The sequence below is a fragment of the Calonectris borealis genome, chromosome 20 (genome assembly GCF_964195595.1).
Source record: "Calonectris borealis chromosome 20, bCalBor7.hap1.2, whole genome shotgun sequence".
NCBI lineage: Eukaryota > Metazoa > Chordata > Aves > Procellariiformes > Procellariidae > Calonectris > Calonectris borealis.
Genome location: NC_134331.1, coordinates 4,173,236 through 4,197,089, shown reverse-complemented (window position 1 = coordinate 4,197,089; position 23,854 = coordinate 4,173,236). Strand labels below are relative to the sequence as shown.

Genomic DNA, 23,854 nt, shown 5'->3' with positions numbered 1-23,854 from the left:
CAAGTAGAATTTTCCAGAACTCCAAACAAAATAAAACTAATAGGTTGTTGGATTTTTTCCCATCTAAATTATGAGCATGAACAAGTAAAGGGTTGTCATCGGTTTGTTCGTCTACTGTAATTATCAAGGGATGAAAAATTCTCTCTCCCCCCATGCACAGCTTCTATTGACTTCCAGTTGCAGCTGCGTGCACATAACTGAGGCTGTTTTGCTTTTCTGCTAATAAAGCCTAAAGAATTCCCTCTCACTTGATAAAGCCACAACACACTTTCCAACTTTTCCATCCAGAATCTGTTCTGAAACATTTATGGCCAACTGACAAATCCACTGCTTAATTCCCGGCAACACAGAGGCAAAATGAGATGAGAGATTAAAGCCACTTTGCAATGGAAAATCGGGTCCACAGAAAGCTTTAAAAGCAGCGAGTGTCTTCTCATGCAGGTGACAAACGTGTCACAGTGCTGTGGAAACCCACAAGAGGGCAGAGCGATCCCAGCATAGATGTGCTCTGAGCTGAGCCGTGCAAAACTTTTTAGATAAAATCCCAAACGAATGACATCTGCTACAAACGGGTAAGTTGAGCAAAAAAATCAGCAAGACTCTTCTGAAATCTGCTGCTTCATGTCTACATCGCCTGCAAGATGTCCACTGGGCCAACTGAAATAAATTTTATGGTTTTTACTGAACGTCATGTTAGATTTGTAAATTTGAAGTGTTTATTTAAACTATTTTATAGATTTTTTGAGCTCTGAATGCTCAAAAAAACCAGAAATAAAAACACTAGCATTTTAATAAATTTAAAATTCTCACACATTTGGGTGTCTGAGACATGGGACTGGCAACGGTGCTTACCGTATGTATGACAAAATCCTATACTTTCAGTACATCGATACTTCTTAATATTACCCAGCTGCATGCATCTGTAGCCTTGGCTGCAAATGTTATGTAGGAGAAGCTTTATGTTGTGTTACAACATCATATTAAATAAACAAAAGCATACATGTTGCCAGCTGCCTTCTCTCTTCCCTGCAGAAGACATTCCAGGGACCTTTGCAGCCTACATTGCTGTGCCAGTTATTAGGAGTGAGGACTAAGCTATTTTCACATCTGAGGTAAGTGGTAGAACTAAACAGATGGTCTCAGAGGAACTGTACCTACTTGTGTTAGAGATAGATTTGAACCTGTTTTGCTGATTTACATTTTGTTTCACACCCTGTAACACTGTGTATAGCGTTTCTGAACTGCAATGTTTTAAAAGCACCCTGACATCAAAGCGAGCCCATGCATTCATTTCAGCTATTTTTGATTGAGGACTTCTGTACAACATGAAACAAAACTTGTCTGGGATAAATGAAAGAGGACACGAAGATGTCTCAATTCGCTGGCCATTTAAGTGAAGATTGATTAAAGTCTTACTAAGTGGTATCCTCCAAGACTGTCCATTTTAAACTCAGACACCAAATACTTATTGTCTCTTCCGTTGGCTTTTTAGCTTACACTTGCTTTAAATTCACTTCTGTTCTGATACACACTCAAGTAAAACCAGACCTTATCCTGAGCTAAGAAGGCTCACACTCGCTTTTTGTTTCATTAATGACAAATTCTATTCTGACCTCAATGGCAATTTTCCACCTGGGAACTACGGATGGCAGACTTCATTCAAAGCCAAATCCTGAAGTGTACAGCCAAAGTCAGAAGTGATTCTCAATTTAGTGCTCAGCTAAGGAATAACCTTGATGTCAATGGAGCTGCAGCATTAAAAACACAAGAATCACCTTCCTGGTTATTGCTTGCACAACATCTTCTCAGGCTGGTGAGAATTTTTACTGAATAAGAACAAAGGAAAGACTTCAAGCCCTTCAGGCCTTGCCCCACACTCGTTACATGAGTAAAACCATCACTGAGTTCTACAGCGCAGTTAGGAGAAATAAAGGAATAACAACATTTCAAAAGCAAATATCACTGCATCTTTTCTATCTGCAGATAGTAATAATTTCTAATTTTACGCCTCTACTTGAGCTGTCCAAGTTAGGAACTTAAATACTTCATGAATTTCCAGACTCTAAATCAAAGAACTACACAGAAACCTGCCCTTCTCCACAAACTGCTGTTACATACTTCCGAAAATACTTCTCACCTTGTTGGTAGCTAATCAATAACAACATTAAAATTACTTTGAAAAGAGTAACTAATTCACTAGCTTTTTTTTTTTCCTGGTGAAGCAAACAATTTTATCAGTCCCATAGAAATTTTCCACTCCCCATGTTCCTGACTTTTTGACTGAAGCACTCTGAACTCTTGCATTTATTAACTATTCGAATAATAGAAGGTAAAACTGATATTTAACTTCCTCTTTATGCATCCAACGGAGATTTGAGAATTGTGTTTTCCTGGAAGACAGGGAATTGTATATGAGCCCAACCCCACCCTTTCTTACATCAGTGGCAGTTTACAGTGCAAACGAAAGGCAGCATTGCACTTCACGGAGAAAGATTCTGTTCCTACTGAAGCAAAACCTCCCCAAAATTCCACTGACTGGTCAGCAAGATCAGTTCACTGCTCTCCTCTGATCTGTGCAGGTGTATTAGCTGAGGATGGGCAATATGTTTTAAGAATCGACATACTCTTGCTTTGGCATGGCTCTCTATTTCATCCACAGTAGATGAATGTTGGTTGCAAACTTTAATGTTGGTTTTTTCATGCATATTTTTCTCGTATTCTCGAACATCATCCATAGTCATATCTGTAAAAAGTTCAAAATTGTTGGCATTTTCCATTGATTCAGTGCAAACTTTATTTTTTTTTTAAAGAGAAGGTTCTAGGAACACATAGCCTTTCAGCAGAAGCCAAAAAAGGATTTAAAAAAAAGCATGGAGCAACTAGCTTTATGAAAATTGACTCATAAAGGTAGTTATATCAGCCAAGGAAGGTGTAAGAAGGTTAAGTCAAAGGGAGTCAGAGAACAGGAAGGAGTGGAAATTGTTTAGGAGTATCTGTATAACATAAGGTACGCAAAAAGTACAGAAGTGCAGGCCTTGGCAAAGGCCAAGATCTTCTAAAAAGATTTTTAGAAGATCCCTTGGAATAAAGGATAGATACAGAAATATTATAAATACTTACTTACCTTTCCAGGAACTTTCAAAAAGATTTTATGTTATCTTTGCATAGTACATCTCATGACCAGCAAACATTCTTACTGTTAGAACACACGTCAGCTTAGATTCCAGAAACTAACACTTAATTATACTCGTAAGTGAATTAATAGTGAATATGTTAACAGTTTTGTAGCCTCAAGCAATTTAATGAATTGTAAGAATTAGAAATATTCCACAAATCAGGCTGATTCTACCAGTAGGATCATTTATCATTGTCTAGGCATGCCTGATGTCAAACGAGTGCATAATCTGTTAGGTGTTTGCTATGTAATTCAAAGCAATTATTACAGATTTTAAAAAGATAAACCACACTTCCAGTAAAAACATAAAGAATCCAATTAATTGACTTGTGACCTTACTCTTCTGAGTATTCCCATGCTTTCAATAAATCTACTTGCAAGTGTGGTATAAGCGAACGTGAAGGCTGTCAGAATTTTGGTCTGTTCTTTACAACGGTTTGATAACTTCAGAGCTTCATGAAAATAGCCATCAACTTTTTACTGTGGTAATGTACACTGTGTTTTTGTTCTTGGGGCTATCATTTTTCTCAGGTTTATTATGTGCCACTTGGATTTGCGAATTCTTATACCACACCACTCCTTTTTATGTGGTATGAGGCTCTTGCTGCATTTTACGAGCCAGCTTTTAAGGAAAGATAAAGCTTTAGCTGTTATATCAGTAGCACGATGTAATACTTCATCAGTGAAAATGAAATGCAGTCTAAAATTTTGATCAAAAGGAAACACAGAATACCACTAACTTATACTCTTTTAGCCTTTTCCTTTTACTGTTATCTGGAATGAAAAACAAGCTCATAAGCCATGTCAGTAACATGCTAAGGATGCATTTTGCCAAGCAGAGAACATGCTCTTTAGTAGTAAATAACACTGTGAAAATAGATTTTCTTAATAATAAAGCTAAGTACAGTTTAGTAAATTTAATGACAAGACACATTCATACTTACAGTATCAGTAAGAGTAATCAATCACTAATACCCGTAACATAACATGTTGTTTAATAATTGATTTTATTACACTGATTATTTGATTCAGTTTAGCTGACTTACATCATCTCCAAGTCTTTCTCAAACTTTTATTTTGAAAGATGCTAATAGACACATTGAAGGCACACAGATGCTTTAAAAATTGTATTTTTGAAAAACTCTCCCTACACATATAAACATGTCAAGAGCAGTACCACAACAGTTTTACAGATCATATGTATTAAATTGAACTGGATGTATACAAATTGCATCTCACTCATTTTGGATAATGAAACACTCGGTTTCTCATCAGCAAGTGTTATCAACTGTTACACTTCAGAACAATGCAGAAGGCTACAGAGAGCATAGAGAGTTACCTAATCTAATTTTCTCCACTTTTTTTTTTTAAATGTCTTACTATATACTTAGCCTTTATTCATACCTATTTTAGTAAGCCCAGATTTTTTAGGTTTTGTACTTAGCCTGACAATTAAGTTCTAAAAGCACACTATATTATTTAGTAAAAAGACTCACCGTGACAGTAAAAATCCACAAGACAATTGTGTATCACAATATTTCATTTGTGGAAAGAGTATTTTTGACAGGGTGCATTCAGAGTTAAGAAGGGAAAATCTGTGGTTAAATGTTTTTGGGCTAAACCTATTCCGCATGTTTAACTTCCTGATTACTCACTTGTTATCATTATCAATAACTCTGCTAAAGTGCAGATGACTCTTTGCTTCCCAGTAACATTCCTTTATGTCTTGCTTTAATAGATATTTTGGGTAGATTTGGGGCAAATCTGTGGGCTTAATTTTTACATGAAGTCAGACTTCTTTCTTTAAAGTTATCAGTTTCCTTGACTTCGTACAGGGAAAATAACGGATCACTATATGTCAGGTAAAAAATGGGAAAAAAAAAAATTACAAAATAAAAAATACAGTATCTCTTAAGGACTCCTTCTCACTGGATACAAAACTCTCTCACTAGTTTATGGCTATCCCAAAATAGTAGAGATTTTTAGTACATTTCAGTATTTCTATGATCACTGCAGCACAGGATTTTCATGCACTATTAAATTTATAAGAACATTGTGATTTCAAAGCAGATTTTTCTATATTCTCAAAAAATCAGCACAATGAGTTTGTTGTTAGATTTTAGTGTCAAATTATGCAGGTTTATGAAGTCACTGTTGATGTGTGTGTTTGCACCAGCTGGGCTAATTGACTATTTTTAAGTAATGCAGGATGTTTTGAGTTTTGATGAAAGACAGGTGTCATTCCTACCCATGAAAAGCCCAAAATGGTGCTTCCTGAAGCTTAAAGAGGGTCTAAATAAACATTCTAAATATATTCCCAAATTGCTATTATATGTTACAGGAATGTCTTGGAAACTGTTCTACAAGTATCTGTGATTATGGATACATCTTACTGAAAATAGATGTAGAAAGCACAAACCCTGTGAGCTTATTTTATAAAATGTAATTGGCTGTTTTGATATTCAGGATTACTCTGTACTATTGGAAGTGCCCATTCCTACAGCTGGTTCATGGATTCAGAACCGTTTTTGCATGCAGCTGCTGTTGAATCAGACCCAGTAGGTTTTACGTTTATATCCATTTTTCAGAAAGGACGTTAGAGCTCCATCTTTTCTTTATTGCAATCCATATTAACAGTTTAAAACTTTCCTAAAAAGCTAAAATTGTGTCGGATCAGAGGCCTTAGGAGTTTGCAGTATGGAAATGACCGCATTTTAGTGCAGTCTTAATAAGAAGCTTTATTCAAACCTGCCTGCGGTTCTCCATATAGATCACTCTTGGCAGGGGCAGCTTCTATCTGCCTACAATGCAGGGTGACTGGACTGATGCATATCTGAGATGTATGGGATGTAAAGGTGTCCCTGTATGCTGCCTACTGGCTGCCTAAAATACAGCCTACTCTTGTTACAAATAACCTGAGCTCCGTATGTTCCAGAGAAACTGAACATAGTTCCATCTCTTTCATGAGTATCTTATACTAGGACCTGATGGTCCATGAAAGCAGATGGAAATCTGTTGTTAATTGTCATAAGCTTTGCCTCAGCCCTTTTAAATGGGCTAAATTTGGAGAATACTTACCATACCACTCATCAACCCAGGCAAAAGCCTGCCGGTGACCAATCAACAGTATATCTCTAACCACCTGCAAAACAAGGAAAAGGTCAAATAACCTCTCTAGCAGCAAAACATTTTAGAAAAGTAACACTGTAGTTTTTCAACGTGACTTAAACTGAAAAATATTCTGACAGTTTTGTCTCTAAAACGTCATGCCCTAGAGAGTCAGACATACTGGCTCTGAAGGTCTTGTAGCCCAACCTCCCACTTCAAGTGGATCTGTGGCCAACACTGGATCACATTAGCATGGCTTTGACTAGCATGGGAAGCCATTTGGGCTGTGTACAGAATCCATTAATCTTTGGGAAATTAGACGTTCTGGAACTCTTCTTTTTCCTTGTTAGTTTTTTTAAACGTGTGGAAGGTCAATACTTTGAAGACTATTATCATTTGGCTGTTATGCCATTCATTAATTAATTTTTTAGCAGACTGATTGGAAAACTTTCCCACTACCTGTTTGTAAGAAATTCTGCACATCATTGCTACATATATGGTACTCATGTATACTCATAAATACTTTAGCTCATATATTTATCACAGTACTGAAAATGTTACTGATAGTTTTTCTCAACCTTAGACCTGAGCAGCTCCAGGTTTTGCCAAGTTTATACCCAAAAATGAACTCTTTGGCTCTGCTCCAGATCTTTCAGACCTTGAGAGAGGTCTGAAAGCAGATTCGGCTGAGCTCCCTAGCTTCTACACAGCCATAGTGACCTTCCTGTGCAGGGTAGTACTCAAGTTCTGCTTACGTGAAGGACAAGAAACAGCTCCTGTTTCACTGACCTTGTGTACAAATTGCTCCACTCTGGTTTGAAGTCCCCAGACTTCAAATTTCACAGTCACAAGTTTGTAGGAACACATAATTGGCTGATGGGTCTCTCTCCAGCCTTCTTTTAATTGGCCTCTCCCAGTCTTCTGTGACTTGAAATATTTAGGATCCTGCAAAACAAAGAAAACATACTGAGAAATGCAGGAGAGTAAGTCCTGTTTGTCAGTTTGCTAAAGTAAATGCTTTGATAAGACATAAAATATGAAAACATGCTAATAAACATTATGAAAAAGTAATACAAAATTGACTTAAATAAGCACTAGGATATACTAAAATCAAATCCTGTCTTTTATCCAACAGCCAGAGAATCGATGGCAGCATATTCGTGCACATGCTTTAACAATCACAGCATCTAGGACATTTTCTGCTGTAGGAAAATACGTTATTGCAAGTCATTACAATACAATGCACTCCAAGTGTTATTTACGGCCTTCGAAAAAAAAGAAGTGGCTTCTTCAGAGCTTGCTTTTCCACTGCTCCCTCAGTGTGATTTACTAGTGCCCTCTGCCCATGCCTGTCTTCCTGAAATCACATCCAATTTGAGCTTTGACACATCAACACTGATGTGAACCTGACAATGCCATTTTCCATTTTAAGTGAACTTGTATATCCAGGTGGGCAGCTAAGTAGGAAACTCCTCCAATTTAGCCATCTCTGGTTATAACTGAGTTATGGTATCTTTGGGCAAAACACTGGATGACTAATTTCAACTCTCTCTCTCTTTTACTAACTGGAAAAATCAAATAAATTAATGTTGAAATTACAACAGCAAGACCAAAAAACCAATAAGGACATTAGTTCATCTTTAAGGTTTACTTTTATCCATAGAAGATACAGTTTTATCTATCAAAGTGTTATTTTCTATATTGGTATAATTCCATCTCACTTTATGTCCTGCTAATTACATCTTGTAAATAGAAATAACTTATGGTTAAACCTTGATTTTCAAAACTTGAAAATAATGTAGTTCCAGTAAATTCATAGTGGAGCTTCTAAAATCTGTCTTCAAGAATAACCACCAGTGCTCATCAGTGTTGCCTTCACCAAAGCTGAGATCTGGGAAGACCTTTTAAATCCCTCCTTTGTTATAAAAGCAGTTAAACATGTATTTAAGTATGTGCTTAAATTATGTACTAAATGGAAGACAATCAGAAGAAAAACTAACAAATTGATAACACTACTCTAATCTCAATTTTCTTTCATTAATTGTGAGCTTATATATCATTCAGCGTTCCTTTTTTCTAACGTTTCATTATCTCCTGACTTGGCTTCTGATTTTATCCATAAACTGAAGCTCTGTCATTAAAGCTTCCTTACAAAGCTCTAATGAGGTGATAGTCTTCCTTCTCTGTGAAAGTCATTGCTTTTATTGCTGACATATTCTTTTCTAAATAGAAGCTTTAAGCTCTCAGTATAATAACGTTTCAATGTTAAATCACCATAAAAAACAATTCAGCATCATCATATATCAGAGCAACATACCACTGTATATCACAACTCATAGTCACATGCTGTTGCCAATCTTCTCACTCAATAAAGCTTGACCTCAGATTGATCTAGATATTTTCTGGTTGAGAGAGTTGTTTTATAACTGATTATTGACTGAAGCAATCAATATAATAATAATAATAAAAAGAAAAAAATAAAAAGGGAAGAACGAAGACATAATATTCAGAAAGGAAAAAAAGGAAAATCAAAGGAAAATAGTTTAATGTAAGGAAGGGTCTGCTGTTTCTTACATATACATATGGTGCTAGGGTGATGGAGCCATTGTCTTGATTAAGCATTTCAGATACACACTTTAATAATAATGAGTGTTACGCAGCGATACTTTATACCCCTTCGGCGATAACCAGACCTATAATGGAATAACTTCAATGCAGTCCAAAGGGATTTAATGTAATGAATTTGAGTCAGTATCAAGTACTCAGAATTTATAAATAAAAATTAAATCATGAACAGCTACCCCGCATGACTGCTCAGTCATGCATAAAACTTGGTGTCTCGTTCAAACGGCAAGAACTCTCTGGATGCTGTGAAAGCAATGTTTTGCTTTGCTTTGTTTTGTTTTATTTTTGTGAAGTTAACCTAGCAGACAAGGGGCTTCATAGAGGAAATTGTTCTTAAATTGGTGACCCACAAATAACCCACTGACTGCAATGCAATTCATCCATGACATCACTCCTAGTTGCAAATTCCTTTAACAGCGCTCAGAGATGGCACCTTTGCTTCCCTAAATCATGTCCATTTTTCTTGAAGGACAAGTCACTTTGTTTAGTCACAAATTGGCTGGACAATTTCAAGCAAAGAGCCAGGCAATGACGGACAGTATGGGCAACTTACATCTAATAGCTTTTATGGAAATGCCTGCCTTTCTGCAAACACTGACATACTGATACTATAAAACTGTAGACTGATGAATGGAAGCCAGGAAACAGAAAGAATCCAGAGGAGTAGATTTCCAGACTGCTGTATGAAAGATCAAGATGTTAAAGATTCTACTGAGTGCTTGCTCAGGTGAGCTAAAACTCAAAGGTTGCGTATAAACTGAGTAGTGGGATGTAAGATACATGCAACATTCAGCAAAGTGAACTTGAGAGTTTAACCTCTGGGGCACCAGTTCAAAGGGCAGGGGTGTTTTACAGAGGTGAGTCGTTCCCATAAGTAAAACTTACATCACTGGGCTTTTTACCTGGATGCTAAAAAGTTAGGTGTTTAAAAAAGTCTTGGACTATTTTAGAAAGACACAAATTCTGGCTCAGCAATTGCTTGTGCTACGGTTCAGAGGAGGAAGTATTTAGGGGAAGAATCTCTATATTTATCTCTATATTTTGCATATATTTACACCTTTCCTAGGCCTCTGCTATTGGCCACAGCCACACCACGCCAGAAGGACCTTTGGTGTGACCAGGACTGCTCATCTTTTGCTCTTCAATGTCTGACCCAAAGCCCACTGAAATCAATGAGAACTTTGATGTTTGAAAGCCACAACCCAGAATGATTTTATGTGCCTAACTCATGGCTTCAAATTGTCAGATTAAGATTCACAGCCTGGAATCCTTTCTGCAATTAGGCATACAAGGTCCTTCTGAAAAAAAAATGAAGCATGGATGATAATTTTCTATTAAATGCAAGTAGAAATGATATTGGTACACTGCTTCTCCTCCTGATTTTCATGCAGTAGCTCACTGGTTAGGTTAGTCAGATAGAACAAATTAGACTCCTGTGCCATGCTCACATCTCTCCAGGTCCCAGGAGAAGCCTGTACTGGATCATGGCTGTTACTTATCCTGTGAAAGGTATGGCAATTTGCAAAACACATACCAGAGGCACCAGGCCAGAGCGAAGCAGCATATTCTCTAGGCAGGAGTTGTGGCACACATGAGTTTGAAACACTTCTGTCAGGGACTGGAAACTGGGCAAGCTAATCTTTGGTCTGACCCCATTTTTATGTTATTATTTAGATCATTAATTTTGTGTGGCCTTATTTTTGCTTTTAGCCACCCATGCCTTCCTTTCTAGGGAAGCCATCACCCAAAGAATACTGCGGCTATTCACTGTTTTCCCCTTAATTTATCTACTGCCAAAATCCTCAATCTGTTTTAAATGTAATGGCATAGCTAAAATCTTTTTGTTTAAATAACCCTCTCGTCCTTTTATCAGACACAATTTATTAGGAAAGCCCATCTGGCAAATCCTTTTGCTACAGAGGAGCAAAACCTACTCTGTATTTGCAATACATTATTGCCAGGTGCAGAGTGATTTAAAAATAGCACTTCTGCTAACATAGCAGAAACATCATTACCCATGAGCTGGGCTTATTTGAGAATAAAATGTAAAATTACAATAAAATAAAAGCCACAATGTGATGGATGTGGTTTCAAACACAGCACTCTCCCAGTGTTTCTTACTTAGGCCACGTCTGGCGGGTCCTGGCTCAACATGCTTATTGTTGGAGATTCCATTATTTAGCATTTAGCATTTATTTACTTAACCTTCCTCATGGACTGCAGACGTCATGGGCATCAGATGTGGAATTGTAACCCCCTTTCCAGGAGGCAAACACCAAGATGTTGACAATATGGCACTGGATTGTTGCAATGCCTTTTCAGATTTAATTCTGGAATGTTATTTTTTACTTCAAGTTAAACAATGAAATACAGAAAACTTCCAACTCTGAATGGGCCTGCTTTCCCTTAGCTTTGCCATGGTAGCAGGCATGATTTGAAGATCCCATAGTATTCTGCAGCTGACACCACCTCCTTTGTCTGTATGCTGGAATCCTGCATGGAACGTCTCGTTATCCTTGTCACCGATCTGTCTCGAAAATTACTTGCTGCTTGTATGGCCATTTTAGCATGGAAAAAGATCCCCAAGCTGAATGCGTTCTCCAGAGGTGAAGGTGCATTGCGTTATGCCATACATCCTATTCTCTTAGTGGACGCTACTCAGATGTCCCAGAAACAAAGGTTCTTCCTTCCTTTTAATGCATGGATTTGTTTTTTCAGACTCCTATTGCAATATATTCCACCACTGTGCTTTTGAAGGGCAGTGAATTTTTTTCTCCCTTTCAGCTGAAGATCATTTTGTTTGACTTCAGAACCAGTCCTTCACGGTTTTAATACATGTGATGTGGCATTTCACCACCAGCTGTAGTTGCTAGGTTTTGGATTTCAGCTTATACAGCCAGGGCTCTGGAAAGATTTGTTGATGTAAAGATGCTACTATAGAGATTTATGGGGAGTCATTTTTTAAAGACTTTTTTTTCTCTTTTTGAATTTCCATTAAAATGTATTTTCTGGAAAAGCCAGCTAAATTCTTCAGAATCGTAAATATTGGGACGGTTCTGAGGTGTTAAAATATGATAATCCACCCAGCCTTTATGTAATCTCACAACTGAAGTTAGTAAGGAAAAGGAAATTTTCATCTGTTTTTGCTACGCCCTGTACTGAACTACTGCACTGACACGTTGCACACATTCACTGTGGGGGCTGAGGCAGCTGTATTATTTCAACTGCCATAATTTTTCTGGCTCCATAATGTGACAGAGGTTTTGTTATTCTGAAAGCACCTGGACAGTAGTAAGCTGGACCTATTACAGTGCAGCTGCGTTAAAGTCAAAAAACCCAGCAATTGAAGAACACTGCAGCAGCTGCAAGAAATCTTTCTGTTTGGAGGTAACTTAAAAAGTTTATTCCATTTGTCCAACTCTCAACTGCTTTGTTATAAACAGGAAAGGAAACACTGTTAATTTTGAGAACTTGAATATGGTGGCAAAGAACATTCTGCTCGGTAGCTCACATCTACAGTAAATGTTTCATTTCAGTGAGTGATTCACTTGAGGCCTTCACTCCAGCACAGCTCAGTTTTATTCTTTTCTATAATTCAGATAAATATATATTTCTATATGGGGAATACATGATGGCTGGTGATACATATTCATTGATGGTAAAGTCACAAGGGAATGACTTTACAAAATGTACAACTACTCTTACCTGTAGGCTTGTACATTCTTTATACAGAATTAGAAAATTCTGTATTCAGTGTAATATGTACATTCAGATTTGGAAACATATGTGACTCCTTACAGAAAAACAGACAAACCTGTTAGCTTGGATCTAGATTCAAGCTTTCTCAAATTGGAACCTCACATTTAAACTTCTTAAAGGTTTAAGGACTTTTAGGTCCATGCTTGCAAAAAAAAGCTGTATTTAAGATGTGGCAGCACCGCTAAGTATTCTGGTGGCTACTTCACAATGAAGTTTGTAGATGGTCATTAAGTTAAAATTAAGTCATCTGCTTTGGGATACCCAGAATTGCTGCAGTTGTACCTCCTCCAGCCTTCTACAAGGACAACTCTTTTAAAAGACAGCAGAAATCAGTATACGTCCACGGAAGACAGAATTGGACTCCGTGTACGTGTTTGTAATAGCTAACAAAACTGTCTTCTGATTCACTGTTTACTTGGTGATTTAAGTCCTTTTGTGCATACTGACGGATAAGCCCTCCATTCTTAAGGGAATTCAAATCACTTGGATGATTCTGGTCAAGAGATCACTCAGTATTATTGGCAGAGGTTCCTTTAATGTGTTCCTCAAGGAAACCACAGCTCTCCTTAAGCCTCCAGCTAACTATATTTTTTACTTTTCAATTTTAGTTAATATTTAGAAGAGAAAAAGCAGATATACACAAAGTTGAATTCAATAATTTTCCCTTCAACCGTCACGACATTTTCATGAAACACTTGTCCTTCCTCATCAGTACCAGCACAAGTCAAAATGAGCTATGCAATTCAAATGGAGTATTATACACATGAAGATGTTTTACACATTTTGTCTTCTTATGTGTGAATCGTTATTATGTAAGTTACAATGGAAGGAAGAATATAGATCTGTTTATAAGATTCATGTCAGGGCAACTGGAAAATAATTTTTTAGATCATAGGTGCTAGGAAGCAGACAACGGTTGCTTCACGTGTTTGTACTGAGCCTGATGCTGTGGGTCCCTTGGATATCTCCTGAACCCTCCTGTGGTAACTGCAGTATTATTACCTCTATTGACGATATCGGTGTAATACATATACAACCATACCTTCTGTTTATATAAATGAGAAAAACAACACTAACGCAGCTATGGTTCATTCTGTTATAATCAGTGAGTTATCTGAGGCACTAACACAAAGAAAGGTTGCAGTCACATTGTAGAAAGGGGCTTTTCATACAGAAGACTCTGAAAAATATATGATATTGACCCAAAGAGCTCATGAAAGATAACTGAGCACTTTAAAGGTAAAAATAACTGAAATCACAAATACGAGCTTAATAGCAATTATGTAATTAGTGCTGTCTGATCACATCAGAAATCACCCTCGACAAGCAGGCTCATAAGCATTAACAAAAAGCAAACAGTTTAAGTAGCGTGTAAAAGGTTTAAATTATTTAAGCTACTTCTCTAATATACAGTAATACAACTAAATAATGAAAATTGCAGTTAAAAACTTAAGTATATTTTTAATTGAAGAGGGATGCACTTTTGTCAGAATATAAAAGAAATTTAAAGCTCATTTCTAGACGGCACTAAGTATGCTGACCCTGATACAGAACTTGCTTAATTTTAAGCATGTGAAAGATCCATTGAAATGAAGAGATTACTAACATGCCTGAAGTCAAAATCATTCTCATCGGTCGTTCTGGATGGGAGTCAGAACACTTATCCTGTGGAATCTAATTCTTAAATCCTGAGGATTGTACTTCACTTTTAATCTTTAAACTTAGTATCAATTCAGATTAAATGCTCCAAAAGCAGCCAAATTGTTGTTATTAGTGTAACTAAAATACCTTTCAAAAGCTTACAGTAAATGGTTTTTAGTTATCTCTGAAACTGTTATTTGGAAAACACAGGCCGTTTCTCATTTACATAGAGTTACTTTTTTATGCTGTTCTAATTGACAACAAACAGAAATTACATTTACAAACATTAAAAGTCTTTTTATAGGCCCTAGATTATGTAAAAGGCCTAATCAGAAATGGGAATTTGGCTTCATATTTATCATACGGTAGCATAAAAAGCCCCATAGTTTGTAAACTTTGGAAGATACTGAATTAAACTATTATTAATTCAATATCAATTACAGTATGTGCACAGTTAAATGCTAAAGTGTTCTTACTATTTTGTATGATTTCTGAAACAGAATTTGGTAGCCAACATACAAATCATCCATCAGTACAGGAAAAAAACAACAGATGCTGGGCTATTTTTGATGTTTAAAACCATATAAAATTTTGCTTGGAATCAGGTCTCTAGATTTGTCTCTGAAATAACAACACAAAGACTCTGAATTCTTTTCTCACCTAACATAAGGCTGTTTTTCTATATCATAAGGTTAATCATATGGAAATTATGCTTAATAGTTGGCTATTAAAAATGGGAAGGAAAGCGGAAAAGCTAGATGTTACCTTCATGTTTACAATTTCTGGAAGTGCACACACTGAGATGAAAAATCTGACATGCTTTCTTTAAAACACAGTCAAATGCTGACCCGTCGAATAGCAGCAGTCATTCCTAAATGGAACCAGAAGACCGTGGAGTTTGGATAAGATGATGGGACCAATAAGCTGTTTCATGAGGTGTTATATAATTTTTGGTACATAACAGATGGGTTTCATTACCTAAGGAAACTAATAAAATTACTTTTCATTCTATTGTCGACCCAATTTTGTTTTATGACCCGTCCATAAAATTTGAATAGGACCTATAAATGGAAGATAACAAGTACCTGACTTTTTTAGTCTGAAACTCATGTCTCCTATGGTATAGAAATATATTCATTGGCAAGTCTTCATCTTCTATCCTAGAAATGATTATGTAGTCTCGTTTTGTATAGTCAAACAGCTGCCATACTCACTGCCAGCTATGAATATATACTTGGCTCCAGAGGCAAATCCTATCTCCAAAATTAAATGCAAGCATAGGAGGATCATTCCTCCCTAGCTACTTCTTGTGAACCATCATTTTTCAAGTCTGAGGTTAAAACATTGAGACCTCATCTTCATTTGCATGGTGGTTGCTGATTTCAAAACAGTGAATTGCACTGACCTAAAAGAAACATGCTCTTCAGAGACGTGCACTATCAAATACACAGGGGAGCAATTTTCAAGGGAATTTTAAGAGAGTGAATGTGTCTGCTGCCACTGATGCTCTTTGGCAGATTTACTGCAGTATGTAGTACGCTTCAGTCCCTCTTGGTCTTGTGTCATGGTCGCCTCTGAGCAACTGTGCATCAACCCTATCCTCACTGCAGCGTATCTGTCCTCTGCCTGGGCTTAGACACTCTGCGTGACTTGTTAGTCAGGGCGGGATGCAAATAAGCACAACGGAAAGTTTGAAACTGCTCAGACCTGCAAACACTTAACTGAGCTTCGTGATTCAAAGAAAAGTCCTTTTCTACTTTGAATGAATTCAGCTGAACATCAACGGTCTGGTACAGGATATGTTCTGGTAAGGGTATGAAAGCATTTCAAAAGATTGGAGGAATCATCTGCAAAAGAAAGTGTCAGGCTTTCCAAATATTACTGACCAGCAAGTTTTCGTACAGAAATAAAATTGTTTTGATTCCTGTGAAGGCTTTCCTGCAGCCTCTTACATTCCCTTCTTCACCAATGTTGTCTCTTACCTCTGATTCTTTGTAATAGCGCTCAGGAATTTCATCGCTGGCAATATCAATAAAGCAAACTTCTCGCTCCAGATCTTTAGCTTCTTTGTCAAAAATCTGCAAGAGTTAAAGAAATTCAACACTGTAACAGAACACCACACTTACAAAATCTACCTGGAATAATGGTTACAAGCCATTTTCAGTGACTTGAATAATGTATTTTAGGCTTGCGCCTGAACAGCTTCTGATGTAAGATACTGAAGTTTTTGCAGTCACGTTCTCTAGCCTACTGCAGACATTAAAGGGAAGAAAATGGGTGTCCTCAGGATCATATACAGGCAAGGTGTTCCTAATCGAGATTAACAACAGTTTGAATGAACGATGCCACAGACTTTTTGGGGAACAATCCACTATGTCAGATCAAGAGACTGGACTGTTAAATATAACCCATCGTGTTCAGCATCGCTGCTCACACCACTGTTCTTCCTTGCACGTTTTGCAATGGAGACTTCGGTCACAAGTAGTAAAGTCAACAACTAGGACTGGTTTTATTGTGTTCTCTGATCTTTGCACTAGATTCCATCACTGTGTAAAAAACCTGACTTTCTGGACTCTGGATGTTTCTAACCTTTTCACTCTATATATAGACAATAATGAAATGCAGGTGTGTCATGTGAACTAGTCAGGCTAAGTTGCCATTATACTGAGAACCAAAATTTTGGCTGAGCTGCCCTCAGTGGAAGCTGGAAACTTCCACTCTCCATTTGTGCACACATAAAGCTTATTTTCATTTGAACCCTTTAGGACCTGGTTTTGAACACCAAGTCTCTTGTTCTATGCAAGGCAAATGATGGGTATATTTTGAAAATGCAGGTCATCTGCATGTGCAGCGTAGTATACTTCTGCGCCTGTGTCCATAATTTAATTATTTAGGCATCTTAGTGACCCATGTGACTTATGCTATCTCTGCAATAAATTTCTACTCATGATTCTGGGACTTGGAAATAACAACTAGTTAAAAGGCTATCATGAATTAGTGCCATAAAATTCAGGGAAGTTGTGTATACACTGTCAAGATCAGTAACAAGCTAACGATGTGTTTTTTCCTTTGGGGCACAATGTTCTATAGCTAATGTTTCCAGGAAGCATAAATATTTTTGTTTTTTTTTTTTTTTAAATAAATGTAGGGAACGCTCTGTTAATTTAATTTCATTTCATCCTAGAGGAACAGTTGAAAATACAAAATGCCAGCAACTATTCAGTAACAAGAATGCTACTTTATTATTTCTGAAAGAAATGCATCTGCCTACGTAAAGCATTCGAAGTGAGCAATGGGCTACAATGAACAAGTACACCAGCTGGTAAGAAGAACACTGCTCAGGAAATCATAATTCAAATAAATGAAAAGCTGAAGTTTGACTCTACAATTTTAACTTGTCTTGGTAGTTAACAGTACTGGAATAAAATAGGCAACACTGAATGCTTACTGAACTGGATATAAAATGTTAACATGTCTGAAACTGCAGAAGAACAGAACAAAGGGAAACTCCAGCCTGTTTTTATTTGTGTGCTTATTTTCCTTCTCCAATCCATGTTTTGCAAAAGAGTATGTTGATTATTTGAACAAATTTCAGCTGAGAGGTCCTTCCCCTGTAGTGCTCTTTCTTCGAATTGGGGTACATTTTTAAAAATAACGATTATGTTTTATATATATTATATAGGTTGCTTTTTATAAGCTTCTTCACTTGCTTTTTTCCTAAACAAATTCAGATATACAGAGCAGTCCCTTGATGAAATCAGTTGAACTATTTCTGAAACATTTCACCATAATCTCTGAGCTTTAAATAAAATAATGGAGATTTCTCTTCAATGGACATTACCAGGTCAGCTGAGGGTCTGAATCAGTACATGGTTTAAGTACAAGCCTAATAAATTTAAGCACATGCATATCTCTGCATATTGGGACTATTACCCAGTATCTTATCTGAAGAAACGTGCCCTGCTCTATCACAGGCTTGATCCACATATTGCAACCTCTAAGTAATATAGTTTTAAATTCTTTTTCTCTTTTTAAAATGCTTTGATAGAAGTGGGACTGACAGATGCCTTTGCCAATCTGTCAAAACCTGGAGGAATTTTTCAACCATTTCAGCTACGCCGTATTTTCTGCTTAGGCTGTCTCTGACCGTTTCCTCCATTCCAAAAGTTTGTTGAATGACATTCTCACTTCCCTTTGCTGAAGTTGTTGTCTAATCATTTACGCTTCTCCCCTTAGATTGTCCTCACAAGATTTGCAGATAGAGATTTAATCTTCTCATTCCATCAGCAGTAGAAAATAAGAAGTCATTAGAGAACAAGACTGATTTCTTTCTTAGCTCCAATTCTCTTATTGCCTCTCCTAGCCACATAATCTGGGATTGTCTTAAAACCTGTAGGGAGGATGGGTTTATTGCGTTTCTGATCAAAGAGATTAGAGAAATTTAAAAGTTTTAAAGGAAGAGATTAAAGGCCACGAAAAGAAGCATAAGGCTCCCAATCTGTGCAACTGTATTTGCAAATGTGCAGAAAATGAATGGTGAGAACAATCTGTATCCTTAAGAAGATGATGTGGAAAGGCAGAATATTAAATATTATATTGGAAAGAACTGGACAGGCTTTACATTTGGAAGCCAAGTAATTAATTGAGATTGAAATACACAATCAAATGGAAAACAAAGAGTAACATTCAGGCTGAAGTGTCCTTTTTGCTGTGGGTTTTGGTTTTTTTTGGGGGTGTGTGTGACAGCTTTTTTACAACAGACAAACACTTATATACTTCCATTTCTGAGAGGAATGAAAACTCATCATAATTTAGACAAAAAGTGGAAGAAAGGTTTTAATTGTGTCACCTTTACAATTGGGGGAAAATTTTCAAAAAAACCCTGGCAGATGATTCTAGTACCTCAGAGAAGAAAGGTCATATAGGATTACTGCAGAAATATAAGTGCTGGTGTATTTTAATTTCTTTCCTTCGTTTTCCTCATGGCCTACAATGCCATGTCCTAGCACATACTTTTCTGGTGACTTCTCTTCTCCTTGTAGCCAAAGCCAGAACAGAAAGTCAGGTTATGAGACGATGGTAAGTCAACAACAATTTTTTTTCTACAAGCTCCTTTCCCATTTTTCTTCTTTTTGCTCTATCTTCAGGCTAAGTTGCTGGCTTCAACCTCATTCAGATGTAGCTAATCCAAAATTTAACTTTTATGGCCAATCGCCACAGCTAACCTGGTTTGAATATAAATAGTATAAAGCCAGACTCAGCTGGGTCCATTGATTACATTTACACTGGCAAACTCCTCACTCAGCTACACTACCAGGACTCCGAGGATCAAATCTGGGCTTGTTTGGCTTGGCTGTGTTCCATAATATATGATTCTCTCTTGGGATGTTTCTTTTCTATCATCAAGAGCAAAGAAGGTATTCAAGGGATTACCAGCTGGAAAGTTGTTCGTCTCTGTCTTTACTGCAAAATGTTTTTTTTTACCAGCCTAGATACAAGGAGTTTGTGGTCAGAAGGCTGTAATAAGGCAGCTAATTCACATTTTAAACACTAGTGCATACAGGACACAAAATTTCCTGTGGAAATGGTTAAATAACAAGTCAACTTAAAGACAAGTTGTTAGAGATGAAAGTGATAAGGCAACCTATATAGAAAATTCAATACTATAAACAAACAAGTTTGAAAATGTGTGTGTTTTTTTATGGAAGCTATTTTTCTGTCCCTTGTGAGGCTTTAGGTGAGAGAAGATCTCTATGTCTTTCTTCCTTGTTATGTTAGATCCAGATAGTCAGCCATTGCTGAGAAATGCAGCTAACAGAGAAATGAAACGGGTAAGAGCTAAAAGATCTTCTTCCAAAAAAGCAGAGCACTCCTAAATTAATTACAGGCAGGTAATATGGTAGCAAACACGATTATTATCCCCTGTGCTAAGTAATGAGACACCTGTGCCTATCTACAAACTTAAGCCAAAATGACTACATTGCTCAATATACAACGCATAAATGTAATTTATTGAGTTGAGAATTTTGACTATAAATCAAATTTCCTCTTCTATTAAATCCTTCTTTGAGTTAATATCTATGCCTGAAAGCGTTGTTCTTCCCTCTCTGCCTCCCCATTTTCCCTGCCCTGCCAAAAAAGCCAACAGGCGTCCCAACAAACTTAAATCTTGACTTTGCAGTAGCTGGACATCACAAGATGATATCTTAATGGGATAGGCAGGCTATGACATGAATGGCATGACAAAAGTATCTTTAAACAATAGAATTAGAAATTAAATTAAATTAATCTCTGCCTTTCTCATTATCATGTTGATTCATTCATTGTCATTGAGCTTCAAGAAAATGGAAAAAATACAGCATGCAGCTAGAAGAGTCCCCAAGCTTAGACGCATATATCTAACACATATGCTCTTTTTTTAATTCAAATATTGACATTTCACTGAAGCTTTTGAGTTTTCTCTGTATTTTCTCTCATCCCTGAAATGCAGCTTGTATCCCTAACTATGCAACTTGCAGGTATCGAGCAATTTGTATGATGGCAAGCACTTTCTGTGAGTAGAATACATACGCAGCCATCATTTGTGGGATGGTTTAAATCTAGATTTCATAGTATGTGAAAGTTAGAGGTATAACTGCAGTAAGGACTGCAAGAATAAGCTTTTTCTTTTTTTTTTTCCCTACAAGGGAAAATCTGGCACAAAACCTTCTCTCCAACTTGAAATTCTAATCTCCTTAGATTGCCATCGTCAGAACTACTGGCTAGTCTCCAATTCGTTATTACAGCATCCTTTCGCAGGTTGTGTCATCTGGTCCACTTTAACTCTCATTTTTCTGAAGGAAAATTTGGTCTAAAATAAAAAACCACCTACTCAGAACTTCATCTATGGGGTTTTATTCAGCGTGTAACTTCTCTGTAAGTCATGTTCCAACCTCAGTTACCCCCAAAGTCCGTTAATTTGCTTTTGAGATTTACTTGGGCAAAGATGACAGGAATTGACCAATTTCAACCTGTTCACTGGCTATAACTATTTATGTGGACACACATAATTGGGAGCAATTCTTCTGTGGAAAAAGATTGAATCCCTCCCCGAGAGCAGTAAATTTGGCTCACTGAACAGCACGAGAATATCACTGTCTGCTGCAGAGTGGAACTCACAGAGGCAGTTACATATTTATCAGCAGCCTTGCTTCCTCCACCTTTTACCTCTATGTCACGACTCCTCTATTATTCCATCTCTTATAAAATATCTCATTTAGCTTTGTACTTTCTGAACAGAGAACTGTATTTTTATGTAATTATGTCAAAGCAGCTATGCTTCCAAGATCATAATACACTATCAATAATATTTACTGGGATTAGTTTTTTTAAAGTCACATCTATTTCAAGTGCTAGATTTACTAATTAACTTCAGTAGTTCATTTAGAAAAATCAAAAAGTAGAGGCACAACCATACTACTTGTTCACTCTCTGTCAGTATCAGCCTTATCTTACGTTCTGTGATAGCCATATGTGCTTGGGACATACTATTTGTAGTTACGTTCAACAAAAAGAGAGCTCTTCACACATAAGGAATTTTAGGCTAACCTCTCCACTTGTTTGCCTGTATTTTTTGAGACTTATTAGAGGGGAAAAGCTTCAAAAAATCAAGATTTTCCATTGCAAATTATACAGGAGACAAACAGATACTCAATACCATCATACAGAAAAAGTCTAGGTGCAAATGAAATCGTCCCTAAACGTGACCCTACCTTTGATTTTGACATATTTTGCAGTGATGCCTAGCAATCCTTTAGACAATTTACAGAATGGTATCTTGTAGTGCGTTGAGGCTAAGCCAGGGCACAGCTGAATCCATTTCAGCTGAAATCAGTGTTTCATGGCAGTTTCCTTAAATAGTGAATTTACATTTAATTTACATGTGCTGTACTGAAGTTTGTTACAACCTAGTTTCATGTTACTAAGATAGGAGACAAAAATAGGGGGAAAAAACTAGAAATGGCTTTTCTTCTTAGCTGGCCGTACCTAAAATGGATTTTACTTTAGTCAAATGTTTTACAACCAATACGTCAGAAATAGACCCTAAGGATGAAGCATGATGAATGACCCAATGCTGCATACTCGGTCACTTGTAGGGCTGCAGAATTAGAACTCACTGTCAGGAAAGGATTTTCTGACTTTAAATGATGGCACTGCAATTTACACAGGTTGCATATCAAATAATATCTGCTATCAGCTGGCTGGTTTTAGCATGCTCAAGCTATTAATGTGTCAAATGATACTGGTGTTAATTTATAACTATGTGGAATACAGAACTACCTCTTGTTTTCATTTGGCAAACGGTCATTCTAGGACATGCATTTTCAACACTATATTATCTTTGAAAGGCAAGAAACACACTAATATATTTTTCTCTTGATTGACAAAAAATTAGTGCTGTAGCTCTGATGACTTTATCATCATTAACTGAGACATACTTACAAAAATGTGCCCAATGATACCCATACTTTATCATCTTGAAATATAACTCTACCTCAAAATCTTTACTTCACACCTTCATTACTCTTAAGAATAATGCTATTCTTGCTAATAAATATCATGGCCCTTTAACAAAAAGAAAGACTACCTATTTTAAGATCTTGCATGTCGTTCTTTAATAATCAAGAGCCAGCCACTGAGTTTTCCAGTGCAAAATGTTATGCTACAAAGAGCAAGGCACTGTTAAGTTTTACGTACAGTGAATTTCCATTATTGACAACTATTGGATTATTTTTACAAGCTGTGCTTTTTTACTTTCCCCAGACACTATCAGATGGTAAAAATTCACTGCCCAAATATCAGCAGAAATTAATTCTGTGACTAAAAAAACAAACCAAAATAAAACAACAAAAACCAGTCAAACATAATGATCCTTCTGCAACAAACAGGAACATTGAAATGTCTCTGTGATTCAGTGATTTGCTTGAACAGTGTCTGCCTTCGCTTTACCTTTGCTCTACCTTCAGCTACAGATGGCTTTTTAGAAATTTTCACCAGGACTAGACTGTGGCACGCAAGAACAGACACGGAGCTGCAGTGCGTGAGATCATCGTGCACTGATTACACTATCTACTAGAGCCATGCGGTGGACCCTTTGTAATCAACAGAAAGCCTAATTTGGTGCATTCCCCACTAAAATTAAAAACAAACAAAATGTGCGCCTGTAGTGTACACTGAAATAGTAAGATTAGAGATGGGAGAAAAGCGAGAGCAATACACCCTGTAGAAAAAAATTAGCCTTCCGTGACATAAATACTGACCAATCAGTAGACTGTTAAAAGAAAACAATATCTGCCCAAATAAAAATAAGAGGTTAACAAAGTCTGTTCATGAAAACCACAGACTAATCATTTATTCACAAACAAGAGTAACTTATACCACTCCTGCCTGTGATTTCTGACCGTTTCATGAATTAGGTAACCTTAAGAATTTTCTTGTATTTAACTTAGGTTTTAATACTCAAAATATAGACTTTGCGTATCTATATTCAAATTCCCTATTTGCCAC

The 23,854-nt window shown here is 36.8% G+C and overlaps 1 protein-coding gene across 4 annotated transcripts in view; it reads right to left on the bottom strand.

Moving 5' to 3' along the window:
* PITPNC1 (phosphatidylinositol transfer protein cytoplasmic 1) overlaps window positions 1-23,854 on the bottom strand; it is an 89,394-nt gene that overhangs the window by 4,814 nt on the left and 60,726 nt on the right. For 2 of the 4 annotated variants that reach the window (XM_075169464.1, XM_075169462.1), the window contains 4 exons: window positions 16,291-16,386; window positions 7,073-7,228; window positions 6,254-6,317; window positions 2,625-2,743 (listed from right to left, as the gene is read on the bottom strand). In XM_075169464.1, the coding sequence (XP_075025565.1) occupies window positions 2,625-2,743; window positions 6,254-6,317; window positions 7,073-7,228; window positions 16,291-16,386 (435 nt within the window). The remainder of the gene's footprint in view (window positions 1-2,624; window positions 2,744-6,253; window positions 6,318-7,072; window positions 7,229-16,290; window positions 16,387-23,854) is intronic. The other 2 variants (XM_075169463.1, XM_075169461.1) reach the window with 1 other exon arrangement.